At 37.9% G+C, this 23,913-nt stretch overlaps 1 protein-coding gene across 1 annotated transcript in view; it reads right to left on the minus strand.

Moving 5' to 3' along the window:
- Positions 1-23,913, minus strand: part of UBE2K (ubiquitin conjugating enzyme E2 K) — a 42,297-nt gene that overhangs the window by 14,775 nt on the left and 3,609 nt on the right. The window contains exons 2-3 of the mRNA XM_080409656.1: positions 7,752-7,845; positions 2,371-2,429 (exon numbers count right to left, since the gene is read on the minus strand). Coding sequence (XP_080265782.1) covers positions 2,371-2,429; positions 7,752-7,845 — 153 coding nt within the window. The remainder of the gene's footprint in view (positions 1-2,370; positions 2,430-7,751; positions 7,846-23,913) is intronic.

Consider the following 23,913-nt stretch of genomic DNA (forward strand, 5'->3'; position numbering starts at 1 on the left):
AAGACAATTTTAAAAACCAAAAATGGTTATTAAATGCAGTATATTAAGTAAACATTTAAAATACACTATTCCTAATAATATTATAAATAAATGCTAATTTAGGACATAGCAAGCTAAAAACCAGAAATAAGGCATATGATACCACTTATTTCAGGAGGCTTCAAGTTTGCAAGGCCATTTGTTAGACAGCACCTTACTTTACTCAAAAACATAATGCCCATTTCAGGACATCAAATTCATCCCTAACTGCTTTTACATACACTGTCATATGTGTGTATATCCCTGCATCACACAAAGCTGTTTAGAAATATCCTCCAGTAGTATCAGTGTTTCAACATAAGCAGACTGTCAAATACAGACTTAAAAATGGACTTTCTAGCATTTACAAAGTGAGACAAGTCTCTAAACTCTTAACGTAGGCATGGGATCTCACCGTTCAGCTAAATTGCTGGTAGCTACAGAAGAATTACAAAAATTTCCTTAGTGGATGCCACCATTTCTACAACAGTCTCATTACCCATACACAGAAAGCTCTTCAAACAACTAAACCTTAATTAAGTTACAATTATTCTTCTTTGCTGTTGAAAGTATCAAGTCCTGGCATTCATTCATTGATCACGTGCACATTTTTTCAGTAAAATCAAGTGTATGCATGCTCATAAAGCATAAATAAAATCAGTTTCATGTTGTTTTTTTTTTAAAGACAGAGTTAAAAGCAGCATTTTCTTTTAAGAGTCTCAAAACCCAAAGCTGTCCTCCGAAAGGAATATATACACACCTTTAGAAATTTCTCCTTCATTTTCTTCAAACACCTCATTTCAAGTTGCACTTTAACTGCCTTCTAGTGACTTTGACCTATCTCTGTTTCTCATTTCTACCTCCTCAACCCAAAACTCTTCACAAACATCTTATATGCAGCACAGAACTTTCAACTTTGCCCCTGATCTGCAAGCAATTCAGTGCAGAGAACACATTATTTGTCAGGCACTACAGCAAAAGACTGTACATACAGGGCTATAATAAAATCAGTGCAATCATGGTGTATAAATTGGCAAGACCATAACAGTTTTGCTTTTCAGCACAGAAAATCAGAGATCATCACTCTGAAAAACATAAAAAGCCATGTAAATACTAGGTAATTTCTCATAGTGAATGACGGCTAACAATGGCTGTCAAAGCACATACTGAACGAGATAAAGAAATCCTTCGGATGAAAGGCAGGGCTAGACACAAAGCAAAAAGGCCTCCAATTCAAGACTCCAGACTCAGCAGTACTACGCTACAGTGCACTGAGCTTCTAAGAGCTGTCTATAAACTTCAGAAACGGAAACCACCAAACCCTAAAGCGGCAACTAAACCATGGTCCACAGACCCATCTTTCAGCATCTACGAACTGTTTCAGTTCTCCTTATTTTAGCTCCCTCCAGAACACATGCAGATGAAGGAACTGAAACCAACGGATATTTCATTAGGACTTTCTTTCACTCTAGCCTCAAGCAAGTCATTCAAAGGACAAAAGCCAAGGAGCTACGAGCTACTGGCACTTCTCCCTTCCTCCTCTTCTCTAGTTCCTTCCCAGTATTACATACCAGGGTGAAAATAATCAGTATCTAGGACACATTCATAGTTCAAAGACATCTTTCAGGCAAACGGAAAACCAATCAAGAAGCAGCGTCAGACAACTCAGGAGTCTGCTGATTCATCAGAAGCCACTGAAGAGTGCACTAAATCAGGACATGGGAATATACAGTTGCCACTGCACGTGGCTGGAGAGAGCACTGTTCAGATTGATCCATTTAGAATAGAAGCAGAATCACAAGTTTTATACAAACCTTCAATGGAGTTGCAGTAAGACCATTATATTTCTCTATTGGTTCAAGTCACACAACTGTACACCTCACTATTTCATTATTAGTAGAAACTTGGTAGGTTACAGCCAAGACTACTAAATATAAGTTATGGAGCCCAAGAAATTAAAAGAATCAATATTTATCTATTACAGCATTTCTTCAACGATACTGAGGGGGAGGGAAGGCAGTTTTACTTCATGTAGAGACTATGGCTATTTGAAAACTGTATTTCTCTTGCCAAAAGAAATTACTTGAGGGTCAATAATAAGGCACAAGCTCCTCCCCAGAATTTGCCAGTTTGTACTTCTAGGAATAATCAGAGTGTACTTCTGATCGGACACAGCTATGCATTCTGCATTATTTCTACCTAAATAGGACAGCTCCAATGCCTTTCTAGAGAATAAAAGAAAAATGGAACACGGGTACTACAAAGAGGCTATACATGCAAGCAAATCAATAAGAATACTGAAAACCAACTTGTTAGCCAAATTATTCTACTCAAAAAGAGTGTTTACAGTACCTTAGGAGGATTAAACGGATATGTTTCTGGAATTTTTATTTCTAGTTGATACCTCCCACCTGCAAAAGACAACAAGTTAGAAAGTAAAAACAAAACCAACATTACTCAAGCTTAGTCTTTCACGACAATGAATTTTACTTTTCTAAACGGGTAAGTTTTCAAGTAACTCAAATTTACTCAGAAGTATTAGCTAGAAGATACTTCTAAATTTCATACATTTTGTAAATAAATGCATATAAAGTCAATTTAATAAAGCTGTATTTGCTTATGCAAATCAGAATCTGTATTTCTTTGGTATATTATATGTACATTCTCCTACAGTTTCTCATTTCCAGTGTTGTAATTTCCATAATCTATTTCCATAAAATGCATCAAAATGTGAACAAACATCCCCCCAAACAGATGAAACAACAGGCCACAGAACACTCAGGCTGAACACAGGGTATTATATTATTTTGACTCTCTTCTGATACCTCACACCAATAAATTTTCTCAAAATTACACAACTGAAAATGACTGTATTTCATTTTTCATTTTCTGGAACTCACCATTCAACTAAGTCATTTAAGAAAAGCTCCCATGCTTTGGGGGAGAAAAATAAAATAATGAAGGAGGCTCCAATGTTACTTCCGCTATGTTCTACATTACTGTCTGAAGCAGTTAACTTCTACTCCAATTCTGCAAACACTGACATACTCCTACTATTAATATAGTTTGTAGGATTACAGCATGCAATAAAGGATAGTATGAGCACGGCAGACACAACCACCTTCTACTGCCCTTTTCTAAACATCTCATTTTTCTCTCCCCATTACAATATCATTACCTGTGTCTATTTCAATTACAGTTTTGTTAACATTCAAGTTTACTATCAATACTGATGTCTTCTAGAGCAATCTCAAACTATCTCTGCCTGCTTACTGAAAATCATTTGCCAGGCAGTAGTTTAATAACAAAAAGAACACAGTATAACAAAACATTTAACACAATTTAAACTTTTTTACTTAGAAACTGAAAGCAATTCTCACTTCCAATTTTTCTCCTCATCCTACTGCTGTTCTTTGAGAAAGAAACCTTTTCCCTTATTCAATACACTTTGTTACCATTTATAAATTCCTTGAATTAAAGTTGAAGAAGCTGCAAACTATTTCCTTTGGGACTTCAAGAGTGATTTACTCTGTTCAAATCACTCTATACAAAACCAACTCTCAAGTAGCCTCAATAGAGGCAGCAAGTTTCACGTGTGGGAAAAACCACTCAAAGGAATACTCTGAACAGTTATAGTCTATGGCACCTTTTAATCTGTGCCAAAACGCACATTAGTAGCTAGTAATAGCTCTCACTTTTAAAGTGTAATTCAGTCTAATACATGACACCTGAAACTGGTTAATATCAGTTTGGCATTTTACGCTACCTTCCACAGCTGTTCTTTCCGACTTAAATACTACAGTACTAACTTGAGAAGATATTATAGAAAATACAACAGAAGGAAGGCAAATAAATCCAAATTTGTAATAGTCAATGTTTAAGTTGATGGCTTGTCTGCTTACGGGACAGCACAGGCGAAATATTTTTGAAGATGTACATCAGCAACAGACCTTAAGTAAGTTTGCTTTTCCTTTTGTCTGAATTGAAGCATAACTCAGCAGCATTTTTTCCTAAGAAACAGAACAATTACACTGTTGCTGGATTGCAAAAATTCACCAGTCCCTGTGTGATTTTACTGCCCTCCATTTTGTACGGTAATATAAAACCTATCCTCAGCTATTACCATTTCTTCTGCTTACCATGAAAACTTGTCTTTACAAGACAGACTATTACAGCCTTCTGCATAACAGGCTATTCAGCCACCAATTTTTTCCACCTGGAATGCACAAGTCCAAAAGATTTTAAAACTGCAGGGACTACTGTATAAATGTATCATCGTGCACTGAAGTTTACAGTTAAAAATATATGCTTTAAGACAAATTGAATAAATCTGGATATTAATTTCCTTAATACTACATTTAAAATACAAGTGAATAACATTAACTCCTTCATGCCAGTACTTCTGCAGATATTTTTTTTTAAAAGGTGTATGCATACGTATGGCTTTTTCATAGCTATTTAATACTTGATTGAATTAAATAGTAATTGCAGAATATCCCTTCTGTACTCCTACTATAACATGTCTCACAACAGAGAGAGAGTAGTTTTAACTATTTTCCTTGAAGAAATACCCTATTACAAATTTTACAGTTACTGTGGCTCAAACTTGGCTTGAAATTTATACCATGATTACACATCCACTAATCTAGACTTTCAAAGGTCTTCTCTCCAGACATACATGTTTTAACATGGAATGCAGATGTGTTTCCATTTACGTTGTGCCTTGCAATATTCTGATAACTGATCAATATGAGTTGACACCGACAGAAAAATAAAAGCTGTAAAATTTGTCAACAACAGATGGCATTCTTCCTCTCAGTCATAACTCAAACTGAAGTCCTGACATCACCTATAAAAGAATTCTGCAGCAGCAGTTTGTTTTCAGATACCTCACCAACTGTGTTCAACAACAAACAGTAGTGTTCTTTTGCTTCACAATGGCCCTAGAATTCCCTCCTGTGTCACAGAATTGTCTGACCTGAACTACTGCATTAATTAGTTTTTCTTCATAAAGCACTTCCTGCTGTGTCATTGTTCAGACTATAGATGACAGGATTACTGCATTAGTCAAAAAATGTAAGCTACATACACTGCCAAGACCTTCATAATTACATACAGGAATAAATGCATGTAACTATGACACAGAAATATTAACATTCCAAAGTAAATTATTCAAGTGTCAGGAAACACCAGAAACTGGGGTGCTGTAACTTTCATTTTGCTCTTGGTGCATATGCCTTCTAGATTAAAGCAAGCATACGATCATACTATTTTTTCATGGGCTCCCTCCCATAATCACAGTACACGATAGTTTTAGCCCCCCAAAAGGTATATTTACAATATCCTCATCATTAAATGTACTCATATGTAAGTATGCATGCATTTCACATCAACAAACTCCACACTAAATACATACTGCTGATTTTTGTTAGCAGGATATGCTGAATATTGAATACACAGTGCTCAGCTTTTGAAAATTTGGTCCAGCTGAATTATCCAGCATTACACAGAACCCAGTTCTCCAGACAGACGTTCAAATCTTTTTTTACCCTCTTTATGAACTGCTATACAGTTTTTAACTTGACACATGAATACATCTTTCATTTCAAATAACTCAATTTGTTCTCCAAAAAAGGGCCATTTTATTAGCTGAGGTAGTGCTGACCTGGAGGGGGGCAGGGGGGAAGGCAACCCATACAAACCAACTCGCCTGAGGATTAACTCTGAATGTAAAAAACCACCACCACCAAAACCCCACAAAACATCACCCTCCCCTCACCATTGAAATGTTTCCCAGTATCCAATTACTTAATTTTGCAATATTTGTATTGTATTTGCAATAACTGTATATAGGACTTGGTTTTACAAGAGCAACTATATTTGCAAAAAAAACCCCAACTGTTACACTTAACAGAATGATCCACTTCCAAACAGGTCACCAGTACAACTATGTATTTCAGATCCATGGCATAGTTCTCCTTCTAAATTGAAGGCACATGTTATAACCAGAAGAAATTACCTTCTTTTAGGCATTGTCCTCTGTCAGCTAAACACTACTGGCTGATGAGATGAGGACAGAGATGATGGGGGAAAGTGTAGGGGCACAGGCAGGGACCTGCCGTTACTTGCTGGACAGCAGAGGAACTCTGGGACTCAAGCTCTGGAGGGAAGCATCCTTACCATTACAAATGCTTCTGCTTTTCTGTTCTCTCATTTCCAGGCTAATTTCCTTTCTCCTCAGCTTCTGACACCTTTTTACCCCTGCCCAATATTCTCCAGTGTCAATATTCTCTATGTCAGGCTGTTTCCTCATCTTTTATCTGCCCTGGGCCCCGGGAGCGGTGGGGCAACACAGGCACTGGGGAGACTCTCCCTGCTGCTCTCAAGTCCAATGCTGCTGCACCAGCAGCTCCTAGTCCAGAGAAGCAAATTACAAGGGATGTCCTCCTTAGCGAAGGTGCAACAACCAAATTTTTCCATCAGTAGTCACTAACACTTTCAAGTGCATGTACACCTACACAACAATTTTCAGATATTTACCCATTTGATGAGAATTTATTTTTCAAAATAATGACAAATGGCACGTGTCTGGTCTCCGGGCAATACTCAGGTCCCACTCTTGGCTCCAAGGCATAGAGCAACCACAGCAACTGGAAACTTACAAAATTGTTTTCATTTCCAACAAAACAATTTGTTTGCCTGTAACACTCCTTGAAACTTTTTTTTACTGGAAGTTCAAAGAGAAAAAGCATAGATCACAGAATGGTTTGGGTTGGAAGGGACCTTTAAAGATCATCCAGTTCCAACCCTCCTGCCAGGGGCAGGGACACCTTCCAGTAGATCAGGTTGCTCAAAGACCCATCCAGCCTGGCCTTGAACACTTCCAGGGATGAGGCATCCACAACTTCTCTGGGCAACCTGTTATAAATCCTCGTTTGTCACCAAGGAACTTCAACAGAAGTTAAAGTAGCCTGCCTGCTCCCTATGTATTACATAAAAGCAGAAAGTTTACAAGTACCAGCACTATTGAGTAATTTGGTGTCTCTGACCAAATAGGCTATATTAGCTTCTGTCAAAGCTTCAATATGTAGTAAGTTATCTTGCTTTTTCCAGACTGAACAGATGCACAATTACTGGTATCAGCTTTAATAAACAAGAAAGCTGATAAGGTGTAATTTTTTTTAAAAGAGCTATAGACATGAAGTTCTCCTATACGGTCATCCTCCCCCAGTATAAATTAAGTATTTGGACCCATGGATGCCTAGAGAGTAATCCCAAATTTAACTTGCAATGGCATCTCTCCTTGAGGAAAAGGCAACACGTTTTTGAATGACCACCACCTTAGATCACAGAAATACATGTACAGTTAACATTAGATTCTAAAGCTCCATTTCTTGATGCTTCATGACTAAGGAGCTTAAACTATCAAGAATGTAAAAAACCAACTAGAAGTCAAAATTGTACCAGTTACACTGCACAACTTATACCTGTAAATTAACTCTTGATATGGGACAGTCTATCCTACTGTAGAACAGATCCGTCTTCAGGCAACACCAAAGTTGAATTGAGATATTTTTCAAGCTTAGAATTCATATTAAAAAAAAAATAAATCAGACTATTTTAAAACATGTAGGTCTACACTTTTATGCTGTAAATTAATTTTTACAAACAAAGCATCTCAAGACACATGATGCGAAGTGTACAATGACTGCATACACAAAAACATTACTTGCCTTCATATGGTGTGTCCGGAGGTCCTGCTATTTCTCCTCTTAATTCTGTAAAATTCTCATCTACAAGATCTACTTTAATTTGATTTTTGCTCGTCTTAAAAATAAACAGAGAAACAGAGAATCGTAAGTAAACATTTGACATACAGAATTCCCCCAAAAATGATACTTTAAATTTTTAGAATAGTTGTTCAAAATAAATAAAAATCTTAAAATATAGTAACCTAAATTAAATAGCTGTCTTCCAGTTGGTTACTTCATGAAAAATAGACTATATGTGAAACGTTTGAAATTTAAATAATATTATTTAATACTATCACTAAAATAAGCAAAGTAACTCAGCAATGTAATAGCTAACACTTAAGTTGATTACATTTTTGGAAGACCATGATCTTTCAAATCAGCTATTAATTTTACATATCGTAGCTATAAAATTAAATTGACCAAGTTACACATATTTTTTTTTTCGTGTTTAGAGCAATTTAATTAGTAATAGACACGATTGTCATCTTCACTGGAATAAAGACCTCCCCAAATGGAGCATTCACTATTTTTAAACAATATGATGATCTAAACAGAATACTGTAGTCTTGCTTAAGATCATATTTATCTTTAATATTTAGCTGTAAAGGTACAATTTATTTATACACATGAATTTCACTGTCACCTCCTCAACATTTTCACACCCCATATCGACTTGCCTACAAATTAAAAACACTGTATTTTGATACTGAAAAAAACATATGTTTTCCAGAAACCGATTCTCAGAAGTGTTTAGCCAGAGCTACTCATTTCATTGAATTTGCTTTCCAAGTCCAAAGAGCAGCATTAGTGAAATTCCAGGCAGTAACTTTTTTGGTGGGATGAAAAGCAAAATGTCCTTTTAGAAAGATACCATAAAGTTTTTAGAGGAAAGTAATTACAGATTTGTCCATTCTGCTACTTCTGTATACCATGCTCAACTGACTGCAATACAGATTTCCTGAATTCTATGTTATTTTTTTCCAAGAACGCACAGCATCTTCCCAGATCCATTGAAACTCTTTCAACTAGTTCTAAACCAAAGAGCCTTCTGCAGCTGCACTTCTCCCTCAGAGCAAACCTGGTTGCTGACAGTTATGAGAAACAAGTTAAGTCTGATAAAGCTGATGGCTGCCATCAACTGGTTCTTGTATCTACCAATGCTCTGAATTGTGACGGACACAATTCTCTGAAAAACAGCTGGAAGATTACCTCTGTTTCCTTCCTGTAAATGTTCTACAGATTCAGGCTCCACTACCACCACCACCAAGGATGCTCTTCCTACCAGAGATGCTCACAGATGTAACAAAAACCAAGTAAGTAAAGTTTCACCATGCAGAAGTTAGTGAACTTCTTCATGAACTACTAATTTACCTGATTAGAAGTTCCACTAAATTAATCTGTAGCGGGTTTACATGGCAAGGTTTTGGTAGCAAGGGGGCTATAAAGGTGGCTTCCGCGAGAAGATGCCAGAAGCTTCCCCCCATGCCCAACAGAGCCAGTGCCAGCTGGCTCCAAGGCAGATCCTCCACGGCCAAGGCCAAGGCCATCAGTGACAGTGGTAGCTCCTCTGGGATAGCATATTAAAAGGGGGAGGGGGGGGGGAGGGGGGGGGGAGAAAGAAAAAATATCTGCACCTGCAGGAAAGAGGGGTGAGACCATGTGAGAGAAACAGCCCTGCAGCCCCCAGCTCAGTGCAGGGGGGCAGGGGCGACTCCAGGCACTGGAGCAGAGATTCCCCGGCAGCCCATGGTGAAGCCCACGGCGGGGCAGGCTGCGCCCCTCAGCCCATGGAGGCTAACGGTGGAGCAGATACCCACCTGCAGCCCGGGGAGGGACCCACCCCAGAGCAGGTGGGTACCTGAAGCAGGCTGTGACACGGTGGGAAGCCCGCGCTGGAGCAGGCTCCTGGCAGGACCTGTGGCCCCATGGAGAGAGGAGCCCAGGCTGGAGCAGCGTTGCTGGCAGAACCTGTGACCCCATGGGAGACCCCCGCTGGAGCAGTCTGTTCCTGAAGGACTGCACCCCGTAGAAAGGACCCACACTGGAGCAGTGTGTGAAGAACCGCAGCCTGTGGGAAGGACTCACGTGGAGAAGCTCATGGAGAAGTAACTGTCTCCCATGGCAGGGACCCCACACCGGAGTGGGGGAACAGTGTGAGGAGGAAGGAGCAGCAGAAGCAACATGTGATGAACTGACTGTAACCCCCATTCCCCATCCCTCTGTGCCACTCCAGGGGAGGAGGTGGAGAAATTGGGAATTGAGTTAAGCCCAGGAAGAAGGGCGGGGTGAGGGGAAGGTGTGTTTTCCCCGACTGGAACGGTAATAAATTAAACTAATTTCCCCAAGCCGAGTCTGTTTTGCCTGTGACTGTTACTTATTGCCAAGTCATCTCCCTGTCCCTATCTTGACCCACGAGCCTGCCATCATATTTTCTCTCCCCTGTCCAGTTGAGCAAGTGAGTGATAGAGGGGCTTTGGTGGGCACCTGACATTCATCAAGGGTCAAACCACCACATAATCCAATGGTGATCTGGGAGCTTTTTACATCTATAGTGACACAAATTTGTCTTAACCTTGGGTAAAAATCCTTCAACCCACACAAATGAGACAGCACCTGCAACAGCATAGTTGAGGCCAACTACTGCACTTCAAAGAACAAAGATTCAACCATGCTACAAATTAACAATGCACCACACACCTCCAAAATCAACAGCCAGTTTAATAAACACTAAATGTAATGGTTCTGTTTTACTAATTTTAGCTTTTTGTTTTAAGTTCAGCATCAGATCTTGTGTTGTCCTTCATGACAATAGCTAAGACATCGGAGAAAGGAAATTATCCATATAATAGATGAAATTATGTTTTTAAACGTATTTCAGATTTACTTCCTTTCATGCTACTGTTCATGTAAGTTGTCTGACCAGAGAGCAACTAAAACACTTTCAAAGCTTTGTTTCCATAAAACTGAGCAGCAGCAGGACAGACTGTCCCAGCAAGACAGCCTCCACCAACAGCCAGGCACTGTAAGAAATCCAAACTGAATCCAAACTCGCTCACTGGGAACACATTCACATTCCTTTTGCAAGTTTTCCAACTCCCCTTTTAAGTTTGTTGCGCTCACTGTTCCAACCGGCAGCTCATTCCACAACCTCACAACCGGTACAAGCTTTCTAATCTACAATTTAGGTAAAGTTACAATCTAGTTCCACCTGTGACAGCATTGTGTCCCAGCTTCAACAAATTTCTTCGCACCTAGTATTTATTCCCCTCACTAAATACATGGTATTCGTACAGATCTTCCTTTTCAGATTTAATTTTGCTTTAAACAAGCTGAAATTTTAATCCTGACACACTGATTATTTTTTTATTACATCCCACAATCACCTAACTAGCCCTACATAAGTTAAGATTTAACATTTCAGAATCAGTGCCACAAACGCTCTGTTGCACTCACCGAAAATACATCACAAGCAACATAACTTAAGATCAAATTTGCCATCTTCTGTGGCAATGTGACACAAGGCTTAGATGAAGTGACAAAGTCCCAGCAAGGCTTCCTATGGAACTTTTGGCCTCTTCAGTGACTGCACTGTGCTTCCTCAGAGGTACTGTCCCTGTGCATTACCTCATAGCTCACAAAGCAGCACATCAGTCTTATAACCAATACAGTTAACGAGTCACCAAGACTACCTGCTCCAGTAATGCAGGTCTATTCTGGTTCTCCTGCTCTCCCTCTGCCAACTTCACCTGGTAACCTCAAAGCTGACAGCAGTTGTTGTTGTTCTTTGCAAATAAACTCGTAACTTTCCATCCTGAGGACTGAAGCAACAGTAAAAGGGATTAATTTCAATGATACAATCTATGGTTAACCCGTGCTGCAGCTTGCTTAATTTCCTGCTTAGCATTTTACTTTTCTTCAGTGCCCTGCACACAGTTGTAGCAGCCTGGGTATTCACCTTCATACTCAATTTCAATTAGTACCACACTAGCTGTTTTTCATAACAAATCCCTCCTGACTCCACAAATCTGGCGAAACCCAAAACAACAAAAACTCTGTTGCTAAGCTCAGTCTCTTTCAAGAGTCAGTGATCCTGGTTCCTCCATTCGAGTTGACTGCTTTTTGGACTACAGCTATAGCTATCTCCCACTCTTATTTTCTTTGTACAGAACCTTGGGGGGAAATGGCAGGCTATATTACACTGTTTCAGTGTAAAGATTAAATTAATTTCAGGTTCATACTTAAATTCTACCATGTCTTCCACATAACAAATGCATTTTTTTATTTACGTAGCTGACAAACCTTTTGCATATTCTGATAGACTTTTCAAGGTGCAACTCAGCTTGACCTTGCCAGTTCTTGCTTTTTCCTTCATCCCTGGAGCAATAACTAATATTTAACTGTAGTGAAATGATTACTCATCCAATTAAATCTGGAGTGTCTTCCTACAGTATTTCCCCTTAATGAGGATCACATAGGATAAAATTACTTAATTTTAGCAGCTTTAACAGAATAAATCCCCAGCCTCCACAGTAATCACCTGAGTGTCTCAAAAACATTACCAACAGCAGAGTTCTCCAAAAGCGTGCCTCTGACACCAATGATCTTAGCACAGAATTTATGAATCAACTTGTGATCTCACAAGTTGATTTTCCCAGAAGCAGTTCTTCTACTAAGACCTCATTATGCTTCCATACCAAGTCTAACATAGCATCACCTCCTGTTGATTCAGTAACAATTTGCTGACTAAATGGCTGGGCTAGCAATTTCTGAAACAGAAGCCATGCCATCACTAGCAGCGTTTATTTCTGTAATCTTAAAAGAAGTCAAATTCTGTAACAATACAATTCCCACTAGTATTTCTCACCAACATGAAAACACTCCACTGACACCAAAATCCTTTACTAGGAATCTACAAGTCCAACATTACAGAACTTCCAGCAGAACTTCCCACCATCACACCTGAAAATTATTTTGATCAAGACTGATATAAAAAAAGGAGTGTTAATGCAAAGTATTACATAATGCACGATGACATTCCCTCATCTTTCTTTTTTCATATTCCAGTTAGATTATGCATAGCCTTTTTTTCCTTTTTAAATGTATCCCCTGCTTCACACTAGGGGTCTAGTCAAAAGATTTGTCATCTTTTAGATCATCCCAACTGCTGAGACTCTTTCTGCACTGCTGTAGTCATGCCTACCTGATTTTATTGTGCCTTGTGGAGATTAAACACAAGCATGGAGATTAAACTGAAAGCATGAGGCAGAAAAGTTGGGGAAGATTCATACAAGGCACTTTCATCCATTACAAAAGCCTTATCTCTAAAAAGAAACCCAAATGAATCAATCCTTCATGAAGAATCATTCTGTGAGCGTCTCCTGAGGACTGGACATTCAATCACATTTATCACGGTAGCTACTGATCAATAGTATTTTGACTTGTCTTTGCCTGCCTCCTCATTGAAAAAAAAAATCCAGAATTACACTATCTCATTTTGTATCTTCCTTGTACAGAACACACAATCCACTCCATAAACTTCCAACGGTAAATTCTGCCACTGTGAAGACTTTATCAAACACATCTCCTTCACTTCTACTGAAGTCCTCTTAGAAAGCAGCTCCAGACCTTGTAGTATTAGTCTCAGCAGACAACAAGCTCTTCTGTTACTTTTATTCACCATAATCTACAGGCCTTAACACAAAGTCCCTCAGGCCTACCGCCTTTCTGCAGTTCATCCACCCTTCCTCCTGAGCCTTCCATACCATCGCCTCCTCTCTTCTCCAACTGCCTTTTAAAAAACCCTTTTACTTATGTGTCAGTCATGGCCTGTTACTCTCTTCTCTAGTCCAGTACCTCCCACACTGAAAAAATCAAAGTTTTCCTTCACAGAAAATAAAAAGCTAGAAGAGAGCCAACACAAAACTGTAACATATCAACACCACAGGAGCGCATTAAGACACGATCATAAAAACTGCACTGTTGTTCTAAACATTTATTTTCCACATATAAAATACTACTTACTACATTAAAAAAAATTACATATTCCAAGTTCTATCTTGAGATAAATCTACTTCATGAAGACTGAAGGTACATGAAATGACTAAGTAGGAATTACAGATGCATTGGAATTTTTTATGCTAAAAAGCCTCCAAATTCCAGTTATTTTGATAAGTAAGCTGTCAGAAAAAAGTTAACATCAAGTAATCAGCATAAAAATGCCTACTATCAGAGCTGGCAACATATGGATAGATACCGGTACATTTAACAAAAAATGCAGGAGTAACACGTTTCTAAATTTTTTTTATTATTATTACATAGTCAGCAGTTTTTTACATCTATGTTGAACCTCCTCAAGCAGAAGGAAGAAAATGAAACCCCAAAACTCCTTCACACTTCTGTGTCATCCATAGCTGCAAAACACATTATAAACTTAATACCAGATGATGAGGACTTACAAAAAAGAAACTTTGAGTAAGGTTATTGGAGAACTAATCAGCTCTACTTATCCCCCCACAACATTATCTTAACATTAGACCTTTGATCCCTGCATAATAATATTTCTCTAAAGAAATTTAACGGGCCAAATTCTCCACTACACATCCATTAGCATCCATACCATAGTTTACACTGTTGTGGTCAGAAAAAAAAAACAAAAAGGAAAGAAATTATGTTTATTAGCAATATTAATAGCTTTGATTCAGCACATTACTTTCTTAAAAAGAATAAAGTAGTGTCAAAATTAATTATTACTTGTACATTCTAAGTGTATCTGTCTCACCTTACACATTCAGATACCACGTGCAAAAATTCCTATCAACTATCTTTGGGTATAAATGCCAAGATGGTAAACAAAGATTTATAAAAATAAAAAACACCACACACACGATACCAAAAAAACCACCCTACTTTAAACAGAATTAGATTTTGAATTTAAAACCCAATGGTCACTTTTGACTAACTCTGTGCATGCAAAACAAAAAAACCCAAAAGCAAAACCACCCACAAAATCCTGCTATTCACCACAGCAATTCACTATCTACAGCTGTTGATTTTATAGGTCCTATAAAGTGATTTTCCTCCATCTTAAGGGGAACAGTCTGTACCAAGGTACTGCTATTTTCTGTTAGTTATTTTCTGTAAACCCAAGGTAAATTCATAGAAAACTCTAGAAACATATGTATACAAAAAACCAGTCAAAACCCAACAGAAAAACCCTGACCTGAAAAGACAATCATAACTGACAAATGATACATACAGATAAAGAAGCCCAGCTGCAGTAAGGGGCTTTGGTGGGCACCTGGCATTCATCAAGGGTCAGGTCAAACCACCACAAATGTTCATGCCAAGTTTTCAGCAAAGACTAAGGAATTCATTTGAAAAAGTTCTCCAGATCTTTCTGAACCAAGGACAAAGTCCACTAGTTTGCAAGGGAGGCCATGTGTTTAAAAGCTGATGTTTTCTATCACTAATTATTTCCCAGCCACACCAAGGAAAAAAATATTACTTTTTTATTCATTGTTCTGACAGAATTTTTAATTGATTCCTTTATGAGACAAATGGGCAATAAACACTTTTTAACCTCCCTAAAATATAGCCAAAATTTTGTTACCACTTTAATACAGCTACAATTTACAAATGTAAAGTAGGTACTTTGAACATCCAAACATTTTATACTGATGCTATTAAGGATCAATATTTAATAAGCTAAATTAAGTAAAAAACACTTCACCCTGGTCTGAAACCATGCTAGTGAAATTAAACTATGGTACTATTAAGTTACTAGTGTCTTCTAAATCTCTTCTTACCTTCCCCCCATTTTATATTCTACCACAACAGTCCTACTTTATACCAAAATCTGGCATGAATATAACTCAAGTGAGTTACAGAAAAAGTTAATCTGATTTGCTATTATAATGAAATCAACAGAACTCGTTTTTTGCCAAAGACCATGAGTACTCTGAGTCAACATAAGTGTTGAGCAGAAAACACCAACCTTTCAGCAGCAGTTTACTACATTAAACAATTATTCAAATTAGTAACTTAAACATCAAGACTAAGTTCATTCTTATCCTATTTATTAACCCTTTGCAAATACGTGGATAATTATTCAAAGAAATTTTGTTTTGTCATAATTGCCACCTAATTTTTAACCCTCTCAACTTAGTCCAAGTGATTCAGCTCTCTCCCCTTCGCTGCTATGCCAGAAAGGTCCATCCTAACAAAAGCTCACCTCTTAGGCTACTGTTTTAAGTCCACTACCAGCCTCTCCACTCATCTCCATGGCCTTACTTCTTTTCAAACTAACACTCTACCTTCTTAACCCTTTGCTACCCCAAAGCAGTTCAGGATAAGTACATGGCATCCACTTAGCTCACCCTTTTGCAATAAACAGGAAAAAGCAAAAAGGCAGGATATATCACTTTACTAGGAAGCAAAGTGCAGGACTCACTCCAGCTTAAAAGCCAGAAACAAGCGCATCTCCAGAGCCTGAGCTTTTTATTAAGAAGAGAAGCAGAAATGTCATATAATTGCCACAGTCATGGCTGTGAAATATATGCACTGCACCATCAGTTGAGATCAGCAGATCACATTTGCTTTTTTTAAAGACAGCGTTCTTGCTGACCATCAAAACATAGAGCAATGCTCATTTGTGGAACCATCAAATATTTGGGGCAGGGCAAGGAGAAGAAACAAATCTGTCTAAAGTACATAAAAGAGCAGTTTTCCTAGATACCAAAAGGTCAATACAAAGAAATGCGTTTTCTTAAAAGGCTCTCACATTCTTTGACCCTACTATCAACTTCAGTCTTTAAGTTCTTCCATATTTCACATTCTATTTCACCTCACTGTATTATACATTATCATAATGTGTGTTTTCTAGTTATGCATGTTTTATTAAAAATACGTCAATTATTTTTGCATACTAATTTTTTTCATTTAATACATCTTGCTAAGATTCTTTAGAATATCTTAGTAAGAGATGAAACATGCACCAACCTTAAAATTCTCTATCACTACACATGTTTACATACAAGAAAAGTACTGAGAGGGTTTGGTTTCTTCCTGTCAGAACACAGGACATCTCAAATATTAAAACTTTCTTCATTTTGCAAGAGTTAGACCTGGAGCATCACTGAGTTTTAGTAAAACTTTTTTATTTAAGGTATCTAAAAACCTATTCTTGCTAACGTTCAGCCGTTAAAACGTCACTACTAAAAAACATAGGAGACTGTACTTCCACAGCAACTTAAGCCAATCTAACAGCTGTCAACGTCCTACTTTCCTCCCGCGCCTGGCAGAACTAACATAAAGGAGGGGGCAGGATTTTGTGCAAGCATTCATACAACTGCACAGCAAACATAGGAAGTAAAACTATCTTAGTTCTTTCATTTCAACCCAATTCCCCAACCTGATTCACCACAAATATTGCAAGTAAGAGAAGAAGCACCAAAGTGAGGAGACCAGGCTGCAGGAGTGTGACACTGCTTCTCGGCACTGCCTTAGGACAACTTAAAAGAATTTCGAAACTTCAGCTCTAGTGTCTGTCTAAACTATTTCTGACAAAATCACTGCGCCAGTCACAGACACGCTGAGATGTAACTGACAGAGGTATGCTGGCATAAGCCCTAAGTGCAGTTATACAATCATTGCTTGTCTCACCAAGGGATAGAGTGGTTAAACTGGTAAAGCTATGCCATGAAAGCTGTGTATATAACAGCAGTCTTACACTGCCATAGTGGTGTAAGGGCTCCTACACAGTCATAGGCTATGTCTAACCATGCAAGATATTTACAGTACCTAGGAGCATTAATCAGGGGCAGCAGCTGCCTGAACCTAATCTGAGTGCCACTAGAGATACTCCACATCAGCATGGGCACAGTGCAAGGGACTCAGGTTCTGGGTAACCCTATTCAGGAAAGCCTAAATGAACAAGAAATTTTGCAGAAATGCAAGATGCATTTTTCTTATCTTTTTTTGCAGTTTGTCTGATTCAAAACAACCGAAAACCCCTGCAGATGAAGTATGCTTTAATAATCAGTTTGAACCATACTTTGAGTTAGTCATTCTAAATAAACACACAAAACCAACTTGATGCAGACTCTGCAGTAGTCTCCAAGTCTACCCTACTGAGGTTGCTAGTAATTCTACATATAAAAGGAATCACAGGATTCAGCTCATTTTAAATTGATTATGCTAATTCACTTGCAGTCCCAGCATTTGAAGACTTGCAGAAATAGCTCAGAACACTTTTTCTGTACTAGCTTCCCATATGGACACCCTTATTCCAAAGTGGAAGGGCTTACCTAAACACCATGAAGGCTCTAAGAGTTTGCAGAAAGGGAGCAAATACAGCACAGGTATCATGATTTGCAACTACCACAGCTACATTGTTTCAGAATAGCCTCCTGTTTACATATATCCTAACATAGCAAAAACCTAAAAAAAACCCCTTCTCACAGTTCAGTTTCACCTAAAAATAAAAAGCAATATATATTTGGCTTGAACTAACTACCTATTTAAGTAAAACAGACTAATGCATTTGTGGGTTTGGCTCTCCCCTTCATAAAACACTGCACAAATTTATTTTAGAATCTGAAGTCATGTCACCTTAAACCTTGACTTTGGAAAGTAACTAGACTTACACAATCACTAGTTCATTAGTCTTTCCCAATGAACTGTTGATCTTACTGGCTAATAATGAATAGAAACAATGAAATAATGAACACAAATTAGCTTCCTAAAGGATAGCACCTATTAGCATCGCAACAGAAGAATGATAGGCAGCATGAGCTCAGCTCTCTTAGACATAAGCATAGCCAAACTGGAGTTACACCATACGACTGACTGAGCTTTATGGCATCCAATAAAGCGTAAGTGCTGAATGAAGCTTCTTCTGTAGTCAGGCATATTCACAACATTGTTCTCCTGTGTGGAGACTTCAAAGACTAGAAAGGACCCATCCATGACCTTAATACAATTATCTCGCAACAAACTAAAATAACAGACACAGATCTGGCCCTCTTAAAAGGTTATTTTTTGCTGCTCACAGAAGTATTTTATTTATTATGCAGATACTATTTTATGAGACACTCATTGCAAGCATATTCAAGTGCTCCCAATTCAAATATTACAAGTATTAATACTGATACAATCTGAAGGGGAACTGCTAAGTAAGACAGGAGCGCGAAAGTGGACTACATCCCTGGAGTACCTTACAGAATACTATTTCTCAAAATTCAGATACTGCCATAGGAGGACTAAATTGCCTGTTTTCCTTATCTAAATTGCAGCAAAGTTTTACCTCGTTTGTCAGAGATAAAAAGATAGCCTGCATAGTAAAGATAAAGTTTAACCAAAAGCATTTTTACTATTTAATACCAGCAGCAATTATTAGTGTAAAAGTGATGAAGTACAGTAATAACAAAAATCCTTACTAGGATTATGAAACAAGCTAGAAACCATTTAACAGGTGAATAAATTAATAACTACACTAAGTACTTGCACTACTTTAACAAGTTTAATGCAAATGAAAGATTATTAGACAACTCAAGGTCAGACTGTTAACCAGCACTTTCTCGCAGTTATAGTTACAAAAATTTACTATGATGAAATGTTAGCTTTATTTCAGTTTCATACTGAGTAAAGTGAACTAACCTTAGGACTCGTACACTTCTTTCCTATCAAAGCCAAACTCCTGGAAACAAGCACAGAAAAATGAATGGGAGACTGGGAAGATTAAAGGATTGGCTGATTCCTACTGTCCCTTAGGTCCATAAAGAGTTGTGGTCAGAGGGTACCATATGGTAGCTGCAGCCTAACCACTAATCCTAAACTGACTAGCTCAGCCCTGTAACCAGTGACTGCTCTATTTCCTCACGTTTTTAAGAGATTACCAAAACCAACCAAACGAGCCTGACTCCAAGAGACCAAGTTTTTTTCTATTTTCCACTTACTCCCAAAATCCTTGGGATTCTGACAACTGCTAAGTAGACTATCCACTAGAAATCTGGATTCAACTGGACACACGTTAACACGAAAAAAATGCCATTAACCAAGCACAGGAATAAGCAATAGCTCTTGCCTTCCCTGCACAAATATTCCCACTACCAATACTTGGCCAACTCACAGGTTTGATCAAATGATCACTAACATTATATGTTAAGTGTTTTGAATCACAGATTTAAATAATATTCATAATACTAGTACTTATTAGTATCTACATAATACCAGTCTTAAAAGTGCAATGATATTACATTCATAGAATTTGAAAAACAGCTACATGGTTCAGATAAACAGGTGTAAAACTACAAGTCAGAAAGACCACATCAGAAGGAAGAACAATAAGCAGTTTTCTTAGAAGTGCCTAGAAAATGCATTTTCTTTTGAACCAACTATTCTTTAATTACCAAAATAGTGACTTTTGGACAAACTCATTTGAAGGCAAAGATCTACAGATGCATTCTGCATTACTTTCCAGTACAACCTAGAAGATATAACCAAACACATCATAAACAGAACTAAGAAAACCAAAGGTGCACAGTAATGGTGTTTCAGTATCCTTTTCACACAATTACAGGGTCTAAACCTTGTCTTGCCTAAGATCGTAGGCATGGCTTGAAATATGTAGTAGATAAAATTCTTTTTGGCAATGTACAAACCATCTCACAACTACTTTGAAGTTAAGGTAATCTTCATATTTCAGAGAAATGCAAATTAAAGAAGCATTATGGATCTCATATTTGTCCTACCTTCAGAGTTCCAACCCAGAACCTGTTCAACCTAAAAACCCTGACAGCTTTGTATTTACCAGAAAAACCCAGTCTCTGATTTGAAGAGGAAGAGGATTCACTATTGTTTTATAATAGCAGAAACCTCTGAACTGAAATTAAAATTCTTCAGTTTACAGGGGAAAGTTTTGCCAGGTGTGGCAATAGAGTTGGAGCCTCTGTACATTTTCTTTCACAAACAGAAAAAACGCAGTAATTAAACAGACTTGTGCTAGAAATACAGAATAATGTAGGAAGAGACAACAGGTGGCCTCTAGTCCCACCTCCTGTTCAAAGTGGGTCCAATAAGAGCAGGTTGCTCAAGAATTTGTTGAGTTTTGAACATCTCCATGGATAGAGATTCCACAGTCTCACTGGTCAACCTGTTTAAATGTTTGACTACTATCACTGTAATTTTTTTTCCAGTGTCTAGTCAGAGTTTTCTACATTCGAGCTTGTGTCTGTTGCCTCTCATGCTGTCCTTGTACACTTCTGAGACAAGCCTGGCTCTTCTCCAGAGCCTCTCATAGGTATTTATGGATGACAGTAAGATGTCCCTTTGAACAGTTCTCTCGACAACTTCAGTTCTCTCACCCTCTCCTCACACATCACAGGCTCCAGCCTGTTAACCCACCTGGTGTTCTGCTGAGCTCACTCCCGTATATCAATGTCCTACACTGCAAAGCCCAGAATTGGGACACAGTACACCAGATACGGTCTCATAAGCATGGAATAAAGGTGAAGAATCACTTCTCGCAACCCCTGACTACATTTTTCCTAATGCAACCCAGTACATGATTGGGCTGCTTTGCCACAGAAGCACTGCTGAATCATATTCCACTTGCTCTCCACTAGGTCACGCAGGTCTTTTTCTGCTAGTCTGTTGTTTCCAGACAGTCTCCAAGTCTGTATGTACTGATGATGCATGGCATTACTTCCTCACAGATGCAGGACTTGGTATATACCTCTGTTGAACTTCAAAAGGTTCCCACCAGCTCATTCATTTCTCCAGCCTACTAAGATCCCCTTGCACAGCAGCCCTGCACTCCAATGCACTGACACCCCACCACCACTTTTCTATCATATGCAAGCATTCTAAAAGGCAGAACATTATTATATCGGTACCAATATAATAATGTCAGTTTAAAAGTTTATCTTCACACCTTTTTTAACTTTACGCCTTTAATAGCATGCATACTAGGCATGCTCCAGCTTTATTCGCACTAACAGTCCCAACTGTACTCACTAAACCTCTACTTACTTCAACGAGACCATTCTTACAAATCAAAAGTTAAGCACATGTATCAGCAGAAAATGGACACTTAAAAAAAATTTAAAAAATCTGTTGCCAACTCAGGAGCCACAACAGAAGACATCTCATTCTTATACATCTGCACTGGTTCTACATGATAGATGGGAAAAAAAAACAAGCATCCACAATTTCCAGCAGTCCCTTCCAGTAACACTAGGGCACAATTACTAATAAAAAGTTTCCATCTTCATCAATTCAACTTCCAGCACCCAAGACTGCTTAAATATAAACAAGACAAAGTAATGAAGTTTTTCTGAGCCTGAAGATTAAGTGCTTATGGCTTTTCCAAAAAGCAAGAAAATTTCAGAGAAGCCACTTAGCTTCTTACTATGAATTGACATAAATCATAAGACCACTACAGGCAATGATAAAAGCAAAGACCAGAGCCACTCACTAGAACTCTAAAAGCTTAAGGGACATGGTATGGCAGCCTACCATCACCTTTCCCCTCTCCCTTTCTCCTGTAAATCACAAAAACACATAGCAGACTCCAAAACAAAATACTCACTTCCTTCTTGGAAATAAGTACTTCAAATGATGCCATTAACCTACTGCCTCCACTTGAACGCTATTTTGGTTCAAGCGAGTTACAAATTTCAACTGCTACTTCAGGTATCTGCTCATGCAGATATTCATATTCTGTAAGTGCAGCTGAGTTTAATTTATTCTCAGCTCTATCTGGGTTTACCACCCATACAAATAAACCTCTGCCTCTTGATATTTGTAAGAGAAGAACATTTTGTGGTAGAGATATCAGCATCTCTCTTCTTGCTAGGAGGAACCTATGTTTCCCAGTGTGTTACCTTCAGTACCAGAGTAGTAGTTTCCCTCTAAGGTATCTATTAGCCTCTGACTTAGAAATGGCCAGAAAACATCTTACATTTCTACATGATAACAGAAATTGGATGGCAAATTAAACATTGAATCTTCCAATGGTAGCATCATATAATTTCTCTAAAGTGTAACACTGATGCTCTATCAAAATATGAAAACAAGCCACACACTGTTTAACATACCTGATGAGCTACAACCACTTCTCAGTATCAGTCTTTAAGTGACCACACGATTTTTTGACATGCTTCTATTCATTGTTAAATGCCAGAGAAATTATTCCTCTCATAAGATAGCTGACTATAAACAACGATAAGGTAAGAATTTGGCTATCGATTGCAGCATTCCAGTAACTCTATTCTGAAATAATACCAGCTAACCTTCCAATGCTTCTCCCACTTATCAAAAGTGAGATTACATTCTCCCTCCATCTATTTATTGGTTTCTCCATCACGATGCAGCCTCATACTTTTGTTCAAAATATGTTTTGCGGCTTTAAAATTTCAGCCCATAAAACCAAGAAGATCACAGATTAATGAAATGATAGAACAAGAAAAGAGATATAAAGTTCAGCAACTGATGCCTTGCCTAGACTAGGATTTGGAGTATGATCTGATTTAATGTATTGCTTACTCATTTTAGAATTTTAGTACAAGCATAGTACAGTACCCTTAACACATATATAACCAGTCAAGCTACGATCTAGACTAACTTAAAAACTTCATCTTTGTTAAAGATGCAGTACTCAATCCACCTTAGAATTTTAAAACTTTTTCTACACTCAAAAGCAGTAAGTTTTATTTAAATCATACTTTGGAGAGCACTCCTGACAAAGAAATTATTGTTAGTTTCATCTGTTTAATTCAAATATTAATGAGATCTAAAGTTACAAGACTCCAATTTCTTCTAACTAACTTAAGTTAATGTGTAGGGCTTATAAAACTAGAAATAAGTGGTTTTGCTCTGCTTGCTTTATTATCTTGCTCAAGTATAAAAAGACTTTAAATGCTTTTTCAAAATACACAAGAAACCCCAGGCTCAAAAAAAATTTAAAAATCAAAAATCCCTCATCTCTTATCGGTAAAGCAGGGAGCAAGATAAGTCTAAAAATCACATTTTAGTGATTTCCCAGAAATGCCATTTAAGTCAAGGAAACAAAGTGCTAAGTAATATGAAAAGTATATTTAGCCATATGAATAGCAAGGATCCATAGCTCCTTATCCATAGCAAG

This window comes from Falco punctatus (assembly GCF_963210335.1).
Source record: "Falco punctatus genome assembly, chromosome: 1".
Classification (NCBI taxonomy): domain Eukaryota; kingdom Metazoa; phylum Chordata; class Aves; order Falconiformes; family Falconidae; genus Falco; species Falco punctatus.